At 37.1% G+C, this 14,795-nt stretch overlaps 1 protein-coding gene across 1 annotated transcript; it reads right to left on the bottom strand.

Annotated features, from left to right (window-relative positions):
* Nucleotides 1-1,932: 1,932 nt before the first annotated feature.
* Nucleotides 1,933-14,135, bottom strand: Kiaa0408 (KIAA0408 ortholog). Its single transcript, XM_055599384.1, has 5 exons — nt 13,929-14,135; nt 9,585-9,929; nt 9,411-9,490; nt 4,316-5,492; nt 1,933-2,533 (listed from the first exon to the last, which is right to left on the bottom strand). The coding sequence occupies exons 1-5, from the start codon at nt 14,133-14,135 to the stop codon at nt 2,360-2,362; spliced, it is 1,983 nt and encodes a 660-aa protein (XP_055455359.1). The 3' UTR covers nt 1,933-2,359.
* Between the last annotated feature and the right edge of the window lie 660 nt (nt 14,136-14,795).

The raw sequence follows: 14,795 nt of genomic DNA, 5'->3' as shown, positions 1-14,795 counted from the left end.
AAAAATATTTTCAATGACAATTTCCATTTACCTGGTAAGTTTGCCCATAAAATTTACAAACTACTTTAAAAGTCAGCATAGACTTATCAATTTGTTTTAGTTTCTTCAGTTTTCTAATCAAGGGATTGGACTAACTTCAGCTCTAGTATTCTATGATTCATGTTAATATGAGGTATTAAAATGGTCCCATTGGTTCATTCAAATGATAATAGAAAAGGCGGCTTAAACTCACGAAGTCCGGCAATGTAATTTCTTGTTTGTTCAAAACATAGGGAAGTACTCAGTGATCAAAGACACTACCCAAGGTCCTAACCCACTCAGGTTCCACTCAGGACCCCTGCTTTCAAGTCTGCATGGCCACCAAATATAGTACACTGTTTCATTTTACTAAAGACTCCAAGGATCCCAGGCCCCCACTGCTGGAAATCTTTCTTATTTTTGGGATGAGATCGTTAACTTCCCATTTTGAGAGGAGACCTCAGCATCCTGATTTAAACATAAAGGCAGGGGCTATTGATCACTGGGATATGGGGATGCAGACGAACAGATGTGTCCACAGTGATATTTTTGGTTTATCATTTAATGCACCCAAGGAACCATTTTTCAAGTGTTTTCTCTCTTCTAGTGGAAAAATACAGAAGACTAATGCCTGGTGTCTAGGCTACCCTCCTGTGAGAGAAAAAGTCCCTGAAAGAAGGAAGGATGAGGAGAGTGGACTTGTAACCATCACGATCTGTGCCAAAATCACATTCTAGACAGTTAATTCCACTTAAGCCCCGGAAATCTTCCTGCTGTAAACCATGAATCTAGCCATGCTACAGTCTCAAGCCTTTTAAGGCAATCTCTTATTTAAAATTATTTAGTTTATTTCAGGGAATGGTATATAATAAGGTGACTAGGGTATCATAAGGAGAAAGCCCACTGATTTGGTTTGGCATGAGAATTTCTTAACTTTTTTGGGTGAAGTAGAGTTAATATTTAACTAACCATATAGTATGATTGCTTTTAAATGGGAACAATGAATAGCAAAGCTGTTTCTAAGACCAAACGTGTCGGATTCTGAGTACCTCAACTTCCCTACTTCTGTGCCACTTCTCAGCATTTCATGCATCTGGTGTAAGTAAAGTGTAGCCAAGGTATACTTCACTGTTTCTTATATTCTGTTGATGCTCAAATTTAGTGTAAGGCTTTTTTTTTTACACAGTATAAGAAATATAGAATAATTTAGCTGTCAATGAAAAACTGAACCTGATCACCCTAGTTAAAAAAGAAAAGAAACAAAACAAAACAAAACAAAACAAAACTGAACTCATCTTTTATCTACCATTATTGGGGAAAGAATTAGAAAAAGAGGACAAAAGCAAAGCAAATGACTTACCTCTCTACAGAGATAGAACTTCCAGGTAAAGCAGGGAACTGGAAACTTACCACAATTTTAACAAAAAATTAAAGTTCAGCACAATTTGATTCCTTTTCATATCTCATTAAGAAATGTTTGAATACTGAGAATAACAAAATCAATTCATCATTTTGTCCTGTCATTATTAAGGCAGTCTTATGATACTAGAACTGAGAGTCAAGTATGCAGTTAAAGCCATGTGAAACTACCAGGTGACATACAAAATTATGTGAAAGAGTCTTCTGCTTGCTTTAGAAGGCTGATATATTAAACCTGTGACATTTTTATTTAAACAAGAAAACAATAGTATCAGTTACCTTCATATGGGTTAAAATGCTATTTAAGATTGATTTCTGGAAAACTGCTAATGTTAGTTTTATGTATAATTCTTATTTTTTAATGTAGTTGATGGCCAAGGAAGCAGTTAAATAATACATCAATGTTAAACGTCTTAGGTGAATACCTATCAAAAGGTATGCAAAATATAAATAGGATTGTATATTTTCAAAAGTTATAAATAAACACAAAGAATATATAGGTCTACATGTTATAATTTCAAAGTCAACACTAGCACATAAATTTTTACCTAAATACATACCAGAATACTTGCTATGACAACACATGCACCTACAAACACATGGCCATGCACAGAACCTTGTTTTCTGCATTTGCAAGGAAAGTTAGAATATACAATATTGTACATTGTGTCAGCTTAAATCATATTGGAAAGTCAATGAGGATGGCGATAAAAAAAATCTAACCTAAGAAATTAAAGTACAAGGAGATAATTATCTCATAGATTAAAAACACTGAAGACTGATGGAAAGCTAGGGTTTAGATTGCTTGTCCCAGTGATCTTGGAAGATACAGAAGAGAACAGGATTGTTTGTAAACACTCTGAATATTCAGTTTTGCAAAGGGGATGAGAACTTCTGTAATCCAGCAATCCAGGCTAGAGATCTAGAGCATCTGGGCTTCTGTTTGCAGAGAGACTTTATAGCTGTGGGCAGTCCTCCTTAAGGCTGGGGGTGCGGATGGCGATCTAGATGCCCATCTGGATGGGAGCCGGCGGTTTGCTGGTCTAGCAGGTCGGGAAAATCCTTTTCCATTGGAGGCTTTCAGTGCTATGGATTCCTACAACACAAATAAAAGCTGTAAGCAATTTACACCTGACATCTTTATCCAAGAAATACATCCTTCTGACAATCATTATCATCATCATCATCATCATCATCATCAAAATAATAAAACTCTTCATGAGATTTTATACTCATGGTTAAAACAGGCCTTTCTTCTTCAAGATTTTTTTTTTAGATTTATTTATTTTTATTTCAGATACACAGATGTTTTTCCTGAATGCGTATGCCTGTGCACCGTGTGTGTGCCTGGTATACATGGAGGTCAGAAGAAGGCATTAGATTGCCTGGAACTAGAGATGCCATGCAGTGACTGCAAAAGCACAGCAAGTGCTCTTAACTGTTGAGCCATATCTCTAGCTCCTCTAATTGGCCTTGTTGTTAAAGCCAATATCCTTGCATCTGAGACAGGCAGTGAGAACAGACTCGGTGCCACCATTTCACTCATAGCCAAGCAATAGCCTTGAATTTTTATTGACTCTTTGGAGACTTCAATTTAATTAACAGGTTTTTTTTGTTTTGTTTTGTTTTTTTTTAATGAAACAAAGCAACACAAGCTGTTCCTAAATATCTATGGTAGAATAATGCCTCCCAAATCCCTGATCAATGACAAGGAGGAAGTGTTCAGCATCTGTTCTTAGATCGTGGGAAATTTGTTGGTTTGTGTTTGTATGTCTCTAGTCATAGGTCCTACAGATATATGGTTTCGATGAAAATGAAGAGGAATACAAAAGTCAGGGAATTATTTGAAATTCTGGCTAATGATGACAATGCACAATACAATATCTTATAAGTCGTGTTGTTTAAATTACATATACAAAAGACAATTTTGTATAAGTCATCATAGTAAATAACAACTTGCTTGACCTTTACCTTTACAATTAATGAAGACTATGGCTTTTAAATGCATAAAAACAGAAGGCTAAAGGTCTATTTAAATACCCATTTTTTGTTAATTTCCATGCAAAAACTATTTATGACTAGCTGTATTTTGTAGACAGTCTTTTAGTGACACAAAAAAATAGTTATACAAGATATTGTCTTAAATGATTATCTTACCCCCCCACACACACACACATTTATGTGGCTAACCCGATGAGGATATTAGTCATACAATCAGAAAAAGTCTGAACCAATCATAATTGAGAAAATGAAAGTCATTAAAAATATGTGTACTGAAAATGATAAACCTTTAGACTAAAACTCTGTAAATCAACAGATATGTATTCTGATTTTCTTTAAAGAAAGGAAACAAACAAATAACCTTCCCTGGGTTCTTGAAAGCATATTATATTAATTCTATCTATCTATCTATCTATCTATCTATCTATCTATCTATCTATCTATCTATTATTTTTGAAGCAAGGCCTCACTACATAGTCCCAGATAGCTGGAACTCATTTTGTAAAACACTCCAGTCTCATAGAGATCCACTTCCTTCTGCTTCCTGAGTGTTGAAATTAAAGGCACAAGTCACCACAGGTGTCCCTGAGATTATTTACTTAAAAAATAATACACTAGCTTGAGTTTTAAAACCATACCCTCCGCTCACATTAAGCTGAGCTCTCACAGATGGCCAAGACACTAAGAAGATGTCAAAATACGGCCACATTCTACTTACATAATCACACGATTACATAAGGTGGATGTAGTTCTTGCTTTCTCAACTGAGTCACCTTGCTTGACTCTCCTCCTTGCTCCACTAGCTTATCCCCATGCAAAGCAAACACCCCACCTGATGCATTTTTAAACATTGACTCAATATGGGGCCACCACTTACATCAGAACCACATTTGGTCCAGTTATCCCTGAAGCATTTTGAGTTTTGCAGTGCAGACCCTGTCTCAGGCTCATAGGTTTTCAGCAGCTTTTCCACAACACCGTAATTTGATCTGGGATCAGCTGACCTTGGTCGGCTAGAAAAATTGCTTGGTCTCCAATCATGTTCATGAAACATATGCCGATAGCTGCTGGGACTCATACGTGCCTGCATTTGTTTGACCAGGCCTGTTGTGGATACTCTTGTGGGATCACTGAATACATTTTCCAGGGGCCTAGGCATGTGGTCACTGTCTTTCAGAGCACTGTTCCCACTGTTGCTTTCTGGCATGTCACCTCTGTGAGTAGAGGTATCACAGGCATTGAGATTGTCAGATGACTTTGTGTAGCTTTCACTTCGCTGTTTTGCTTGACAATTTCTGTCTGTTCTGAATACAGTTCTGTTAAATTCATCAATCTTTGCTGCCAGTTTTTCATTCCTTGGAGTCCGTTCAAAACTGCAGTTGTGACTTATGACTGGATCCCTCTGTGTCACTGAGGTAAGAAAGTCATTTTTCACATGAAGATCAAGATGCAATTTAATAGGGTTATCTGGAATCACCTTTTCCACTTTTGCTCTGTTCAGAGTAAAACCAGTTTTTTGAGATGGAACAGAAGGGCTCTCCTTTGTACCTATTACAGTGTCGCATGACCACATAGTAAGTCCAATGTCTTCATTACCTGGAGGCTTGCTATCTGCTTTGACTTCTGATGTCAAAGAGGAAAACATGGTACTATCTTTTAAACTCTTGCTTTCTTGTGGAAACAATGAGGACTGCCTCAAAAGGAAATGAGGATTGCAATTCCTTCTGTCTTGACTCTCATGGGCCACCCACCTGTGGTATAAACTTTCCTTCAGTCTCTCTTGGGCTTGTGCAGAATATGAGCTGTTGAAATTTCGAGAGGTACTTCTTGGTGGGGGAATTGGAGGAGTTCCACTTCTTTGTAAATCAATGGTACCACCTCCACAGTTTTTCATAGAATTGTTTTGGAGTCCATTGACACAGCTCAGATTGCTTTTCTGCCTTTCTTTCTCCAAACTGGTTGGAAGAACGCCCTGGCCATTGCTGATTAAGTGGTCCCCATGAGGCAGAGTGATTGCATTTGGCATTTCCTGAAGAGCAGGATCTGATTTCATCCTAAACAATTATAAATCAAGGAATATTAGTGGCAATTTTCTTTTCAAAATGAGCTTTGAAAAGAAGCCATAGTTTTATAAAATGCATTTCTGCAATAGAAAAAAGAGTCACAATTTGCTAAATGTTTTATTTCTATGCACACATATGTATATGTGTGTCTGTTTCTGTGTACATATATAAATAATGTGCTATGTAAGTAATGCTACATATAATAATATGATATGTAGGTATATAATTATATATGTGTATGTATATACATACATACATACACACACACACACACATATATATATCTTAAGTCCACTTATTGCAAACCCTCTTTTTTTTTCACATGTATTTTTTTTAACCAAAAATGATTTTCTTGTTTTTAAAAAGTATTTATTTAATTTTTGGTTTTACAATCACACACATGAATACAATGTGCTGTGATTATATTCATCCCTCGTTGGCCTTTCTTTCTCTCCTTCCAGTCCTTCTAACTCCCTTTCTCTTTCAAAAGTTCCATCCTACTTCCAGGCCTACATGCATGTGTGCATGTGTGTGTTTGGAGGTCTTGTACATGTAGCCACCTTAGATGTGTGTTCATGATAAACATGGCTGTACCATCTCCAGAAGGTGATGTTTGTTAGTTCTCCTTCCTGTCTTCCTGCTTTCTTCCCCCTGTTTCTGTGGTGTTCCCTAGGCCTTTGAGTGGGTAACACTGTTTTCCTGTTTAAGGTTGATTCTCAAGGGTTGCTCATTCTCAGCACCTTGGCAAATTATGACTCTCTAGGTTCAGCATCACTCTCCCTAAAAAGAAGTGCTTATGATACAAGCTGAGAGAATCACTATCCTGTAAGTTTAAATGTAAATGAATTGAAAGTATTTTTTGACTACATTTCTGTTTGAGCAAAACATGAATAGTAAATTTTCCTCTGCAGTCTGTGATCTCTCTAGGTGCCAGGTTTTGACAGGGTTTACAGTAGCAGGTGTGCATTTCCTCCAAAGGAATGGGCTTCGAATCCAGACATGGTAGTTGGTTATTCCAAAATGGTCATGCCACTATTACCAGTCGTACCTTCCTGCTTGTTAGGTTGGTGTTGTAGCCTACAGTGTCTGTAGCTGGTTAAGATCATTGATATTCAGGTACTATGACTGCTTGCCAGCAGGAAGGAGGCTACCATCTCAAAGCTAGCCTGTATGTTTATTTTTATTTTTTAAATTTTTTTATTTAACTTTTATTAATTACACTTTATTCATTTTTTATCCCCCATAAGCTTCTCCCACCTCCTTTCCAGGCCCCAGCTTCCCTCCCCCTTTCTGCATGCATAACCCTCCTCAAGTCCACTGATAGGGGAGGTCCTTCTCTCCTTCTTTCTGATCTTAGTCTATCAGTTCTCATCAGAAGTGGCTGCATTGTCAGGGTTCTAGGTTATCTCCATGAATAGTCCTTGGTTGGAATATGAGTCTCTGGGAAGTTCCCTGTGTTCAAATTTTCTTGTTCTATTGCTCTCCTTGTGGAGTTCCTGGCAAGCCCTCTTTATTGTAGGCTAAAGTCTTAAGTGTTACATTCATGGATCTAACCCTAAACCTCATGCTATATTCAAACTAGGCAATGTAGTCTCTTGAGATTTTGTTCTGCACATTCCCATTTCTACAGTCTTTCTCCTGACATACCTCTTCTTCCTCTTTTCCTATGCAATTTCTACTGATTATTCATAATTCCTATTCAGCCTGTCCTTTTCTCCTGGGATTTTTACATGACGTTGAGAATAGTGTTAGTCTAAACAAAGTATCATGAGTACTAGGTAACTCCAAATGGGAAGAGTCATTTGAACTTGTAAGGAAAGTAAGATTGTTTTGTGAATCAAAGAAAGGGAACACAAAGAAATAGGCTCTGACAAAGTTTGTCCATTGAGAGAACAAAGAGCACCCTGGATAGATTTAAAGCAAGGTGAGAGTTAATGAACGACACAGAAACATTAGTCATGCCAAATCTTAGAATGGTGTCTGTAAACCACATGTTGAGGTTTTGAAGTGTTTTCTGGAGGCCATTGGGGAGACCATGAAAGCTTCACATTTTAATGTTTTTGTTTTTTTGAGAATTTCATACAATTTATTTTGGTCATATTCTTTGATCTTCCCACAACTCCTCCCAGATCTTCCCTACCTCTCTTCTCACCCAACATTATATTCTTCTGCATCACGACAGCTTTATGTTATATATGATTTGTAAATGAAAACTGTCAAGTCTTTGCATAAGAAACAAACAGAGCAATAATGTGGACTAACCGACAACAAAATCACATGACAAAAATAAATACTCAACCTGTGAAGAGCTTCTATGACAACTTACAATGAAGTTCAACAAGCAAACACTAACAGCGAGTAGAAGGAAAGCTAAGTGGAAAAACAGGGTCGTGCACAGTAGTAACAAACCCCATTGCAAGTCAGCTCAAAAATTCCCAGTTCTCATAGCTGGGCACGGTGGTGTACACCTTTCATCCCAGCATTAAAGGAGGCAGTGGCATGCAGATCTCTGTAAGTTTGAGGCCAGCCTGATCTACAAAGCGACTCCAGGACAGCCAAGGCTATACAGAAGAACCCTGTCTCAAAAAGCTAAAAAATAAAAATAAATAAATAAATTCTAAGTTTTCTGACAGGTAAGTAATAATAAGAAATCTCATTGTGGCTTTCTAAGAGAATATCAGAGTTTTCAATGAGCTAAATATTGATACAGAGTAATCCACACTTACTATACACAGAATTCCAAGTTGTTATTTTTAACTTAGCTAGAATTCATTCTTAAAACTACACAGTGATTCTGACCTAAAACAAAAGTTTGTACTATGTAGACATGTAGTGTGTTATTTTGAAAAGTACATATGTCTTTATCATATACCCAACTGTCGAGAAATAAATGACCAAGGCATGAAATGTTGAAACAGAATATCTTACATTGTTCAAACACCACACTATTAAATTTGTCATAGTTAAAAAGCCAATTTGACTAGATTTGCCTATTTGTACATTCTTCCCCTGGTCAAACACTCAGATTAAGAAGGAACTGCTCAATTCCTATCCAGAAAGGCAAAGAAGCTAGACATCAGAAGAAGGAGAAAAGAGGGAACAAGTCAGGAGCCTGACACAGAGGATCTCTGAAAGGCTCTGCACTGCAGACTATCAATGCAGATGCTGAGACTTATGGGCAACCTTTGGGCAGAGTGCAGGGAATCTTAGAAAAGAAGTGGGAAATAGTAAGATCTGGAGAAGACAGGAACTGCACAAGGAGAGTAACAGAACCAAAAAATCTGAGCACAGGGGTCTTTCCTGAGACTGATACTCCAACCAAGGACTATGCATGAAGATAAGACCCCTGCACAGATGTAGCCCATGGCAGTTCAATATCCAAGTGGGTTCCATTGCAATAGGAACAGAGACTGCCTCTGACATGAACTGATTGGCCTGCTCTTTAATTACCTCCCCCTGTGACCAGCATTACCAGGTCACAGAAGAAGACAGTGCAGCCACTCTGATGAGACCTAATAGACTAGGGTCAGAAGGAAGGAAAAGAGGACCTCCCCTATCAGTGGACTTGGGGAGGGGCATGCATGCAGAGGGTGGAGGAAGGGAGGGATTGGGACAGGAGGAGGGAGGGAACCACAGGGGGGATACAAAGTAAATAAAGTGTAATTAATAAAGAATTAAAAAAAGAAGGAACTATAGTAGAGGACACATATTCATATGTTAAAACTCTACCTTAACTAAATACCCAAAGAATACAGTACAGTATTCCTAATACTTAAGTTAATAAACATACTATAAGATTGCTTTCAAGAATCCATGAGTTAAGATATACATGATGAGGCAGTGTCGATTCACTGACTGTAACATCATCCAGGTTTCCCAGTCTACAGTGATCACAAGTGCCAGCCCTACCTTCTGTGGTGAGAGCGCTTTCGGATTTCCTCCTGAAAGGTACATAATTCTTCACTAACCTTTGCGAGTTCTTCAAGAGCCTTCATACATAACACATAAAAGAGAGCTGTTGTTAGCATGCTGGAGTGTAAATACTTTTGTAGAAACAGCTCCTGGCCGACCCAGCTTACTTACTGTGTTGAGGGCGACAGAACAGTCTTTACTCTCCTTAGAAGTCCTCATTCCAGCCCAGGCCTCACATGCCTTCTGTTCTGTGGCCAAAGGATTCTGAAGCCCTACTTTGGCCTCTGTGCATGTATTTTGCATTCGAGACACTTGAGTTTCTTCACTGAGGAAGTCCTTTTCTGTCTTGTTTTCCTTTCCCAGAACATCTCGGTGATTCCTCACTCTCAATTCACATTGTCCTGAATTGAAGGGCTTTGGAGGAAATTCCATTTTATCTTGATCATGATCAAGATCAATGACCTTAGAATGTTCACACATGTTCATTTGTCTTCGAAGCTTTACTTCCTGGCAAAGCTGTAAGAAATAAAAATTAAAAATTTGTTTTTCCTAATTTACTTAATGAGAATACATACATACATGTATATATATATATACATGTATATATCTATATCTATGTTTATATAAAAGAAGTCTCATTATGTAGTTCTGGGTAGGTTGGCACTCATTCTGAAGACCAGAATGGACTCAAACACCCAAACATCTAGTCGTCTTTGCCTCTGAGTACTAGAAATAAAGGTGTGTATCTCTATGCCCAGCTTGAACAATATTCTCAATACTAACCATATCATTTTAAATTTCTTTTGCAATATTACTATATACTACCATGGGTATTAATGCTTATTCATGCATGCAGTGCCTCTAAAGCAGGTACTAGCTAGAACAGGTTTTGGTGAATCAAGACTAGTTTTAGTATGACAATGCATAGACACTATATTCTGTTTTTCTGATTAAAAATCAACTCATTAAAAAAAATAAAAGAAGTCTGGGTCTATCCAAAATGCAAAAGCACATTTGCAAAATTATACTGACCCAAATCAATTACTGGCTGTTCTTCTAGCTGATTTCTGATATAACCAGACTTTAACATTAATAAAGCCAGTATTCTAAACATATGATTTTCTATAGCAATATTACCTGTTTAAATAGCTGACAGTATCATATTGTAAACCAACATAGCCTCCCCTCTAAGTAAGCCCTTATTAACATTTCCCTTCAGTTAATCAACTGCATTATTGAAGGTTAGATATCATCATGATATCTTTAATGCCACAATGACACATATTTTTTTTCTGATTAAAACAAGTGCATCAATGTTCTTCATGATAAAGCAGAGCTCTAAAGCTTGGACCATGTATCACCTCCATAAAGATAATCACAAGTTATTTTCTTAAGGAGCACTTAGTTAAATCAGACATTCTGTCAGCTCACCTCCAAAATAAAGGAGAAAATGACATTCTTGTGAGGCTTACAACTCGGAAAAGCTTATCATATTTCAAAACAGACTACCAAATTACTTTGAAGCAAATGTCTTTATACTTCAAAAACACAATAAATGTTTGTAATAATAATTATATACTTACTCAAAATTCATTAATATTTCCAGTTGAGAAAAGCACTATAAATAATTAATACATTAAGGATTTGTGGTTGTAGTTAGAGTTTGTGACTTTATGGGTTTCTTTTTCTTCCACTCTACTCCACCCCTTTTCTTCTTACCTTTCAACTCCCTAACACTAGACATGAGGGAAAAAAAGGATTGAGGGGGAAAACAGTGACATTACTGTTAGACTGCTTCCTTCTCATGAGGGGCATTGAGTTCCTTGGGGCAAATTCGATCTTCACCATCAGGATGTCTAGTTTCTTCTTGTTGTTTCATTGTACATGACTACTTAACAAAATGCAACCAACAGCATCCAACCAGCAAGCAGCAAGCAGCAACCCTTACTGTCTCTCAGGGCCCTAGCATTTATATATTCTCTGAGAAGTCCCCAGAATTCCAAGATACTATCTGCCACTGGCAAAATCAATCACGCCTCTGTTAGAGCATAAGGAAGTCCTAGTCACCCACTGCATAGCAGCCCCGTATCCCCACACCTGGGATTAAAACAGATACATATCCATGCAATGTTTCTGGGGTTTCGAATAATCCAAAATTATAAGATTCTCACTACACACGGTACTTTTAGATGTCTAATACTGATAAAAATCTTAGTCAGTCATCTCATTGACTAAAGTAAGGGTGCCACCAAACCACAGCAATAAATTGATTGTTTGATACCTACAGAATTATGCCATGATAAATTTAAGGACATTATTGTTGGTGGTGTACTCTTGTAAGAATTCCTAAATAGCACTCAGGAGGCCAGTGTCTGTTAGTGCAAGGCCAGCCTAGTCTGCAAAGTGAGTCCAGGACATCCAAGGCTACACAGAGAAACCCTGTCTCAAAACAAACAAACAAACAAACAAACAAACAAAAAATTGCTGTATTTTCAAACCCAGGGGAAAATTGTGCTATTCATGACACATGGCTTTTCATTTTGCATCTGATAACTATATTAGGCTCTAGAAAGACCCACTACTATACGCTGTATACAATTCCTTCTCCTGTATTAATCTCATCCTTCAATTTTTGCTTTGGCATACTTTACCATATATGTAATTTTATGCCATTGTAACTTCTCATGGATACTTGGCAGAAACAAATTTTAAAAACCAGTACATTGTCATGAATGGAGAACTATTTGTTTGGTATATGAAATTTGTCTTTCTTGACATTCAGCCCTTTTCCATGACTAAATGACCATTCTACCAAAGGACACAAGCAGAAAAGACTGTAAACTCAACACAAAATTTTCAAGATGCATATCAACTCAGTGTATTCATAATCATATGTAGATTATTCCAAGTTTCAAATGGCCTGAATGAATGTGGACAAGGGCTTAGCAGAGATGCACATATATCTTCATGCCCGATGCTTGCATTAGATGATATCATTACTTAACATCGTGGATGTTACAGACACATACTCAGAGTCCACACATCTCTAGCTGTGGCTCAAAATCTTGCAAAAATTTAATACTAGAACCGAGTAATTTTAAATAATCATTCTATATTTGCTAAACAACAGATATGTTAGACAAAAATACTACATTATGTTTGCATAATCATATGATTGCCAAATATATATATATATATATATATATATATATATATATATATATATATTTAGGGACAAGTGTCAATTATCTATATCCTGTGAAAATATTTTCTTGCTTTTTTTTCTCAGCGTTTTAAAACTAGCTTTGCATACTGTAAACCATTATGTATATGAGCAGAGGAAGGCATACAGTGCTTGGATTGAGATTTTCTCTATGGTCAGTACCAGTAGCACATTTTGCAAACATGCTCTCAACTCTGTCATTTTAATCACAAATAGGAAGTCCCTGGGTAAGAGGAGATTGAAGGAAGCCAGTAGAAAATGTTTCCCAAATTTTAGAGGGTCACAGAGTAGATTTGTCTTAGGATCATTAATCATAGATGCCTCACCTTATTTTAGATGAAGGATATAATAGCCCCATTTCCTTCACCTTTTTTTTTTTTTTTAGCATACAACGTTTTCACTGTGTACTTTATTCACAACCTATTTTCTGTTAATAAGAAAAAAGTATGCTTACACTGTAAACACGCAAAGCGTTTACTTTGCTTATCTGCTAAACGAGGCCCAGGAATCTGTTAAGTAACTGTTTTGTTAAGTTGAATAAACTATAAAATTTAATACTACATATATAGTTTTAATGTATACATACATATATATATATATATTTATAATTTTTTTGAGAAAGCCTGAATGCACACCAAAACGAATGTGGAAAGGAGTATTTCAGGCCAATAAAGGGGTTGACTAGGAGATTAATGAGAATAAAATGACTGAGAGCCATAACATATCTTTTGAGAAACCTATTTCCAAGTGTGTTAACATGTAGAGGACCCTTGCCAGAATATATCTGATGTGCACTACCGCTTTACTGTTTGACATAGGACACACCTTTGGATGTTGCTGAGGAAGTAACTTGACATCCTTTGGTACACATCACTCAAACATCATCTCAGGAATGGCCTTTACTATAACAGAACCAAGTTATAATCTTGATACTATATGCCTCACCCATTACTTTCTTGCATCTCTGTTTTAGGTTCTAGTGTCTGAACACTCATGCAGAATATGTACATAACTTTTGGTACCATGCCTCAGAAATCAGAGAATGGTAAGTTGATGTATGGTAGAGTAACATTGCAAAGTCTCCGTTTTCATGCAAGACTATAAAATAAATGTGGTGTCAGAGATACTACTAGGTGGGGTTATGCCAGTACTGATCCAGTAAATATCATGAGACAATTATTTCTTTGATGGAAGAAGAAAAATGAAAAGGTTCCCACTATAAAACGAGTATCAGCAGGATTTTCATTTTGAGCTTGGAGTTTAGGGTATGTTTAAGACAGATCAAGCCTTACCTCTTCAATCTTCTTCTGCATGACCTTCCACTGACTTTCCCATTCTCTTCTTTCATTGTCAAACTGGTCCAGTAACTCCATCTTTTCCTGATGCCATTTGGCATCTGTGTTCTCCCACCGTTTAGGCGGGTCCCTGGCAACTGTGGGAGCGCCAGCCAAGGGGTCTCTGCTCATCTCGGCCTTCTCTTCGCTGTTTCTTGGAAGCATGGAACTGTTTTGATTTGAAGTGGTCTCACTTGCCTTTAAAAATAAAGCCTGGGACAAACATAACAAGACAGAATCCCAGGTTCATATTCTTTCTGGCAACACATCATTTTTGTCAAGAGTCAGTGGTATAAGTAAACTATAGACAATTAAACACAGAAGAAGGGAACAGATATAAAAAATCTGTTTATAAAGGAGATATTTTTTTTAACACAGCCAGTAAAGTACTATTGTCCCAAAGACCTTTTCCTCTCTTTCGATGCTGCCAGCAAAGTTACAGTGGACAAAGTTATAGTGCATACGTGAGACATAAATATTTCTTTAACTAACTGCGTAATACAAAACTAGACTCTTTCCATAAATGTTCAAGCGTTTGAGTATGACATACAACTGTGCAGTTGCAGCTGCCTAGGTGGGATGATTCTGTAAAAAAGGGAATAAATTCTTTATGCGATGGTGATACTTAGTTGCATACTCCCAGGATTGAAGATCCTGAGCCAGTGCAGGGTAACTGTCTTAATTCTGTATTCAGAGATCAAACCCATGTTAGCTGTGAAGACTCAAAGCAGGTTGTCATATTGAGAGACTCATGTCTCAGCAGGAAACCAGCCCAATCTTAGCAATGAAGTGAAGGTCATTATTATATTTCCTCGAGTGAAATCT

Source organism: Psammomys obesus, unplaced genomic scaffold, assembly GCF_907164565.1.
Source record: "Psammomys obesus unplaced genomic scaffold, mPsaObe1.curated_primary_1811, whole genome shotgun sequence".
NCBI classification, from domain to species: Eukaryota; Metazoa; Chordata; class Mammalia; order Rodentia; family Muridae; genus Psammomys; species Psammomys obesus.
This window is presented reverse-complemented; position numbering and strand designations above follow the sequence as displayed.

Bases quoted from the DNA above. Each gene is read 5' to 3' on its own strand.
- Kiaa0408 (XM_055599384.1), bottom strand. From the start codon at position 14,135: ATGCTTCCAAGAAACAGCGAAGAGAAGGCCGAGATGAGCAGAGACCCC. The intron at 9,930-13,928 runs GTAAGGCTTGAT...TATTTCTTACAG, and splicing joins TGCAGAAGAAGATTGAAGAG to CTTTGCCAGGAAGTAAAGCT. The intron at 5,493-9,410 runs GTAGGGCTGGCA...ATAATTGTTTAG, and splicing joins AAGCGCTCTCACCACAGAAG to GATGAAATCAGATCCTGCTC.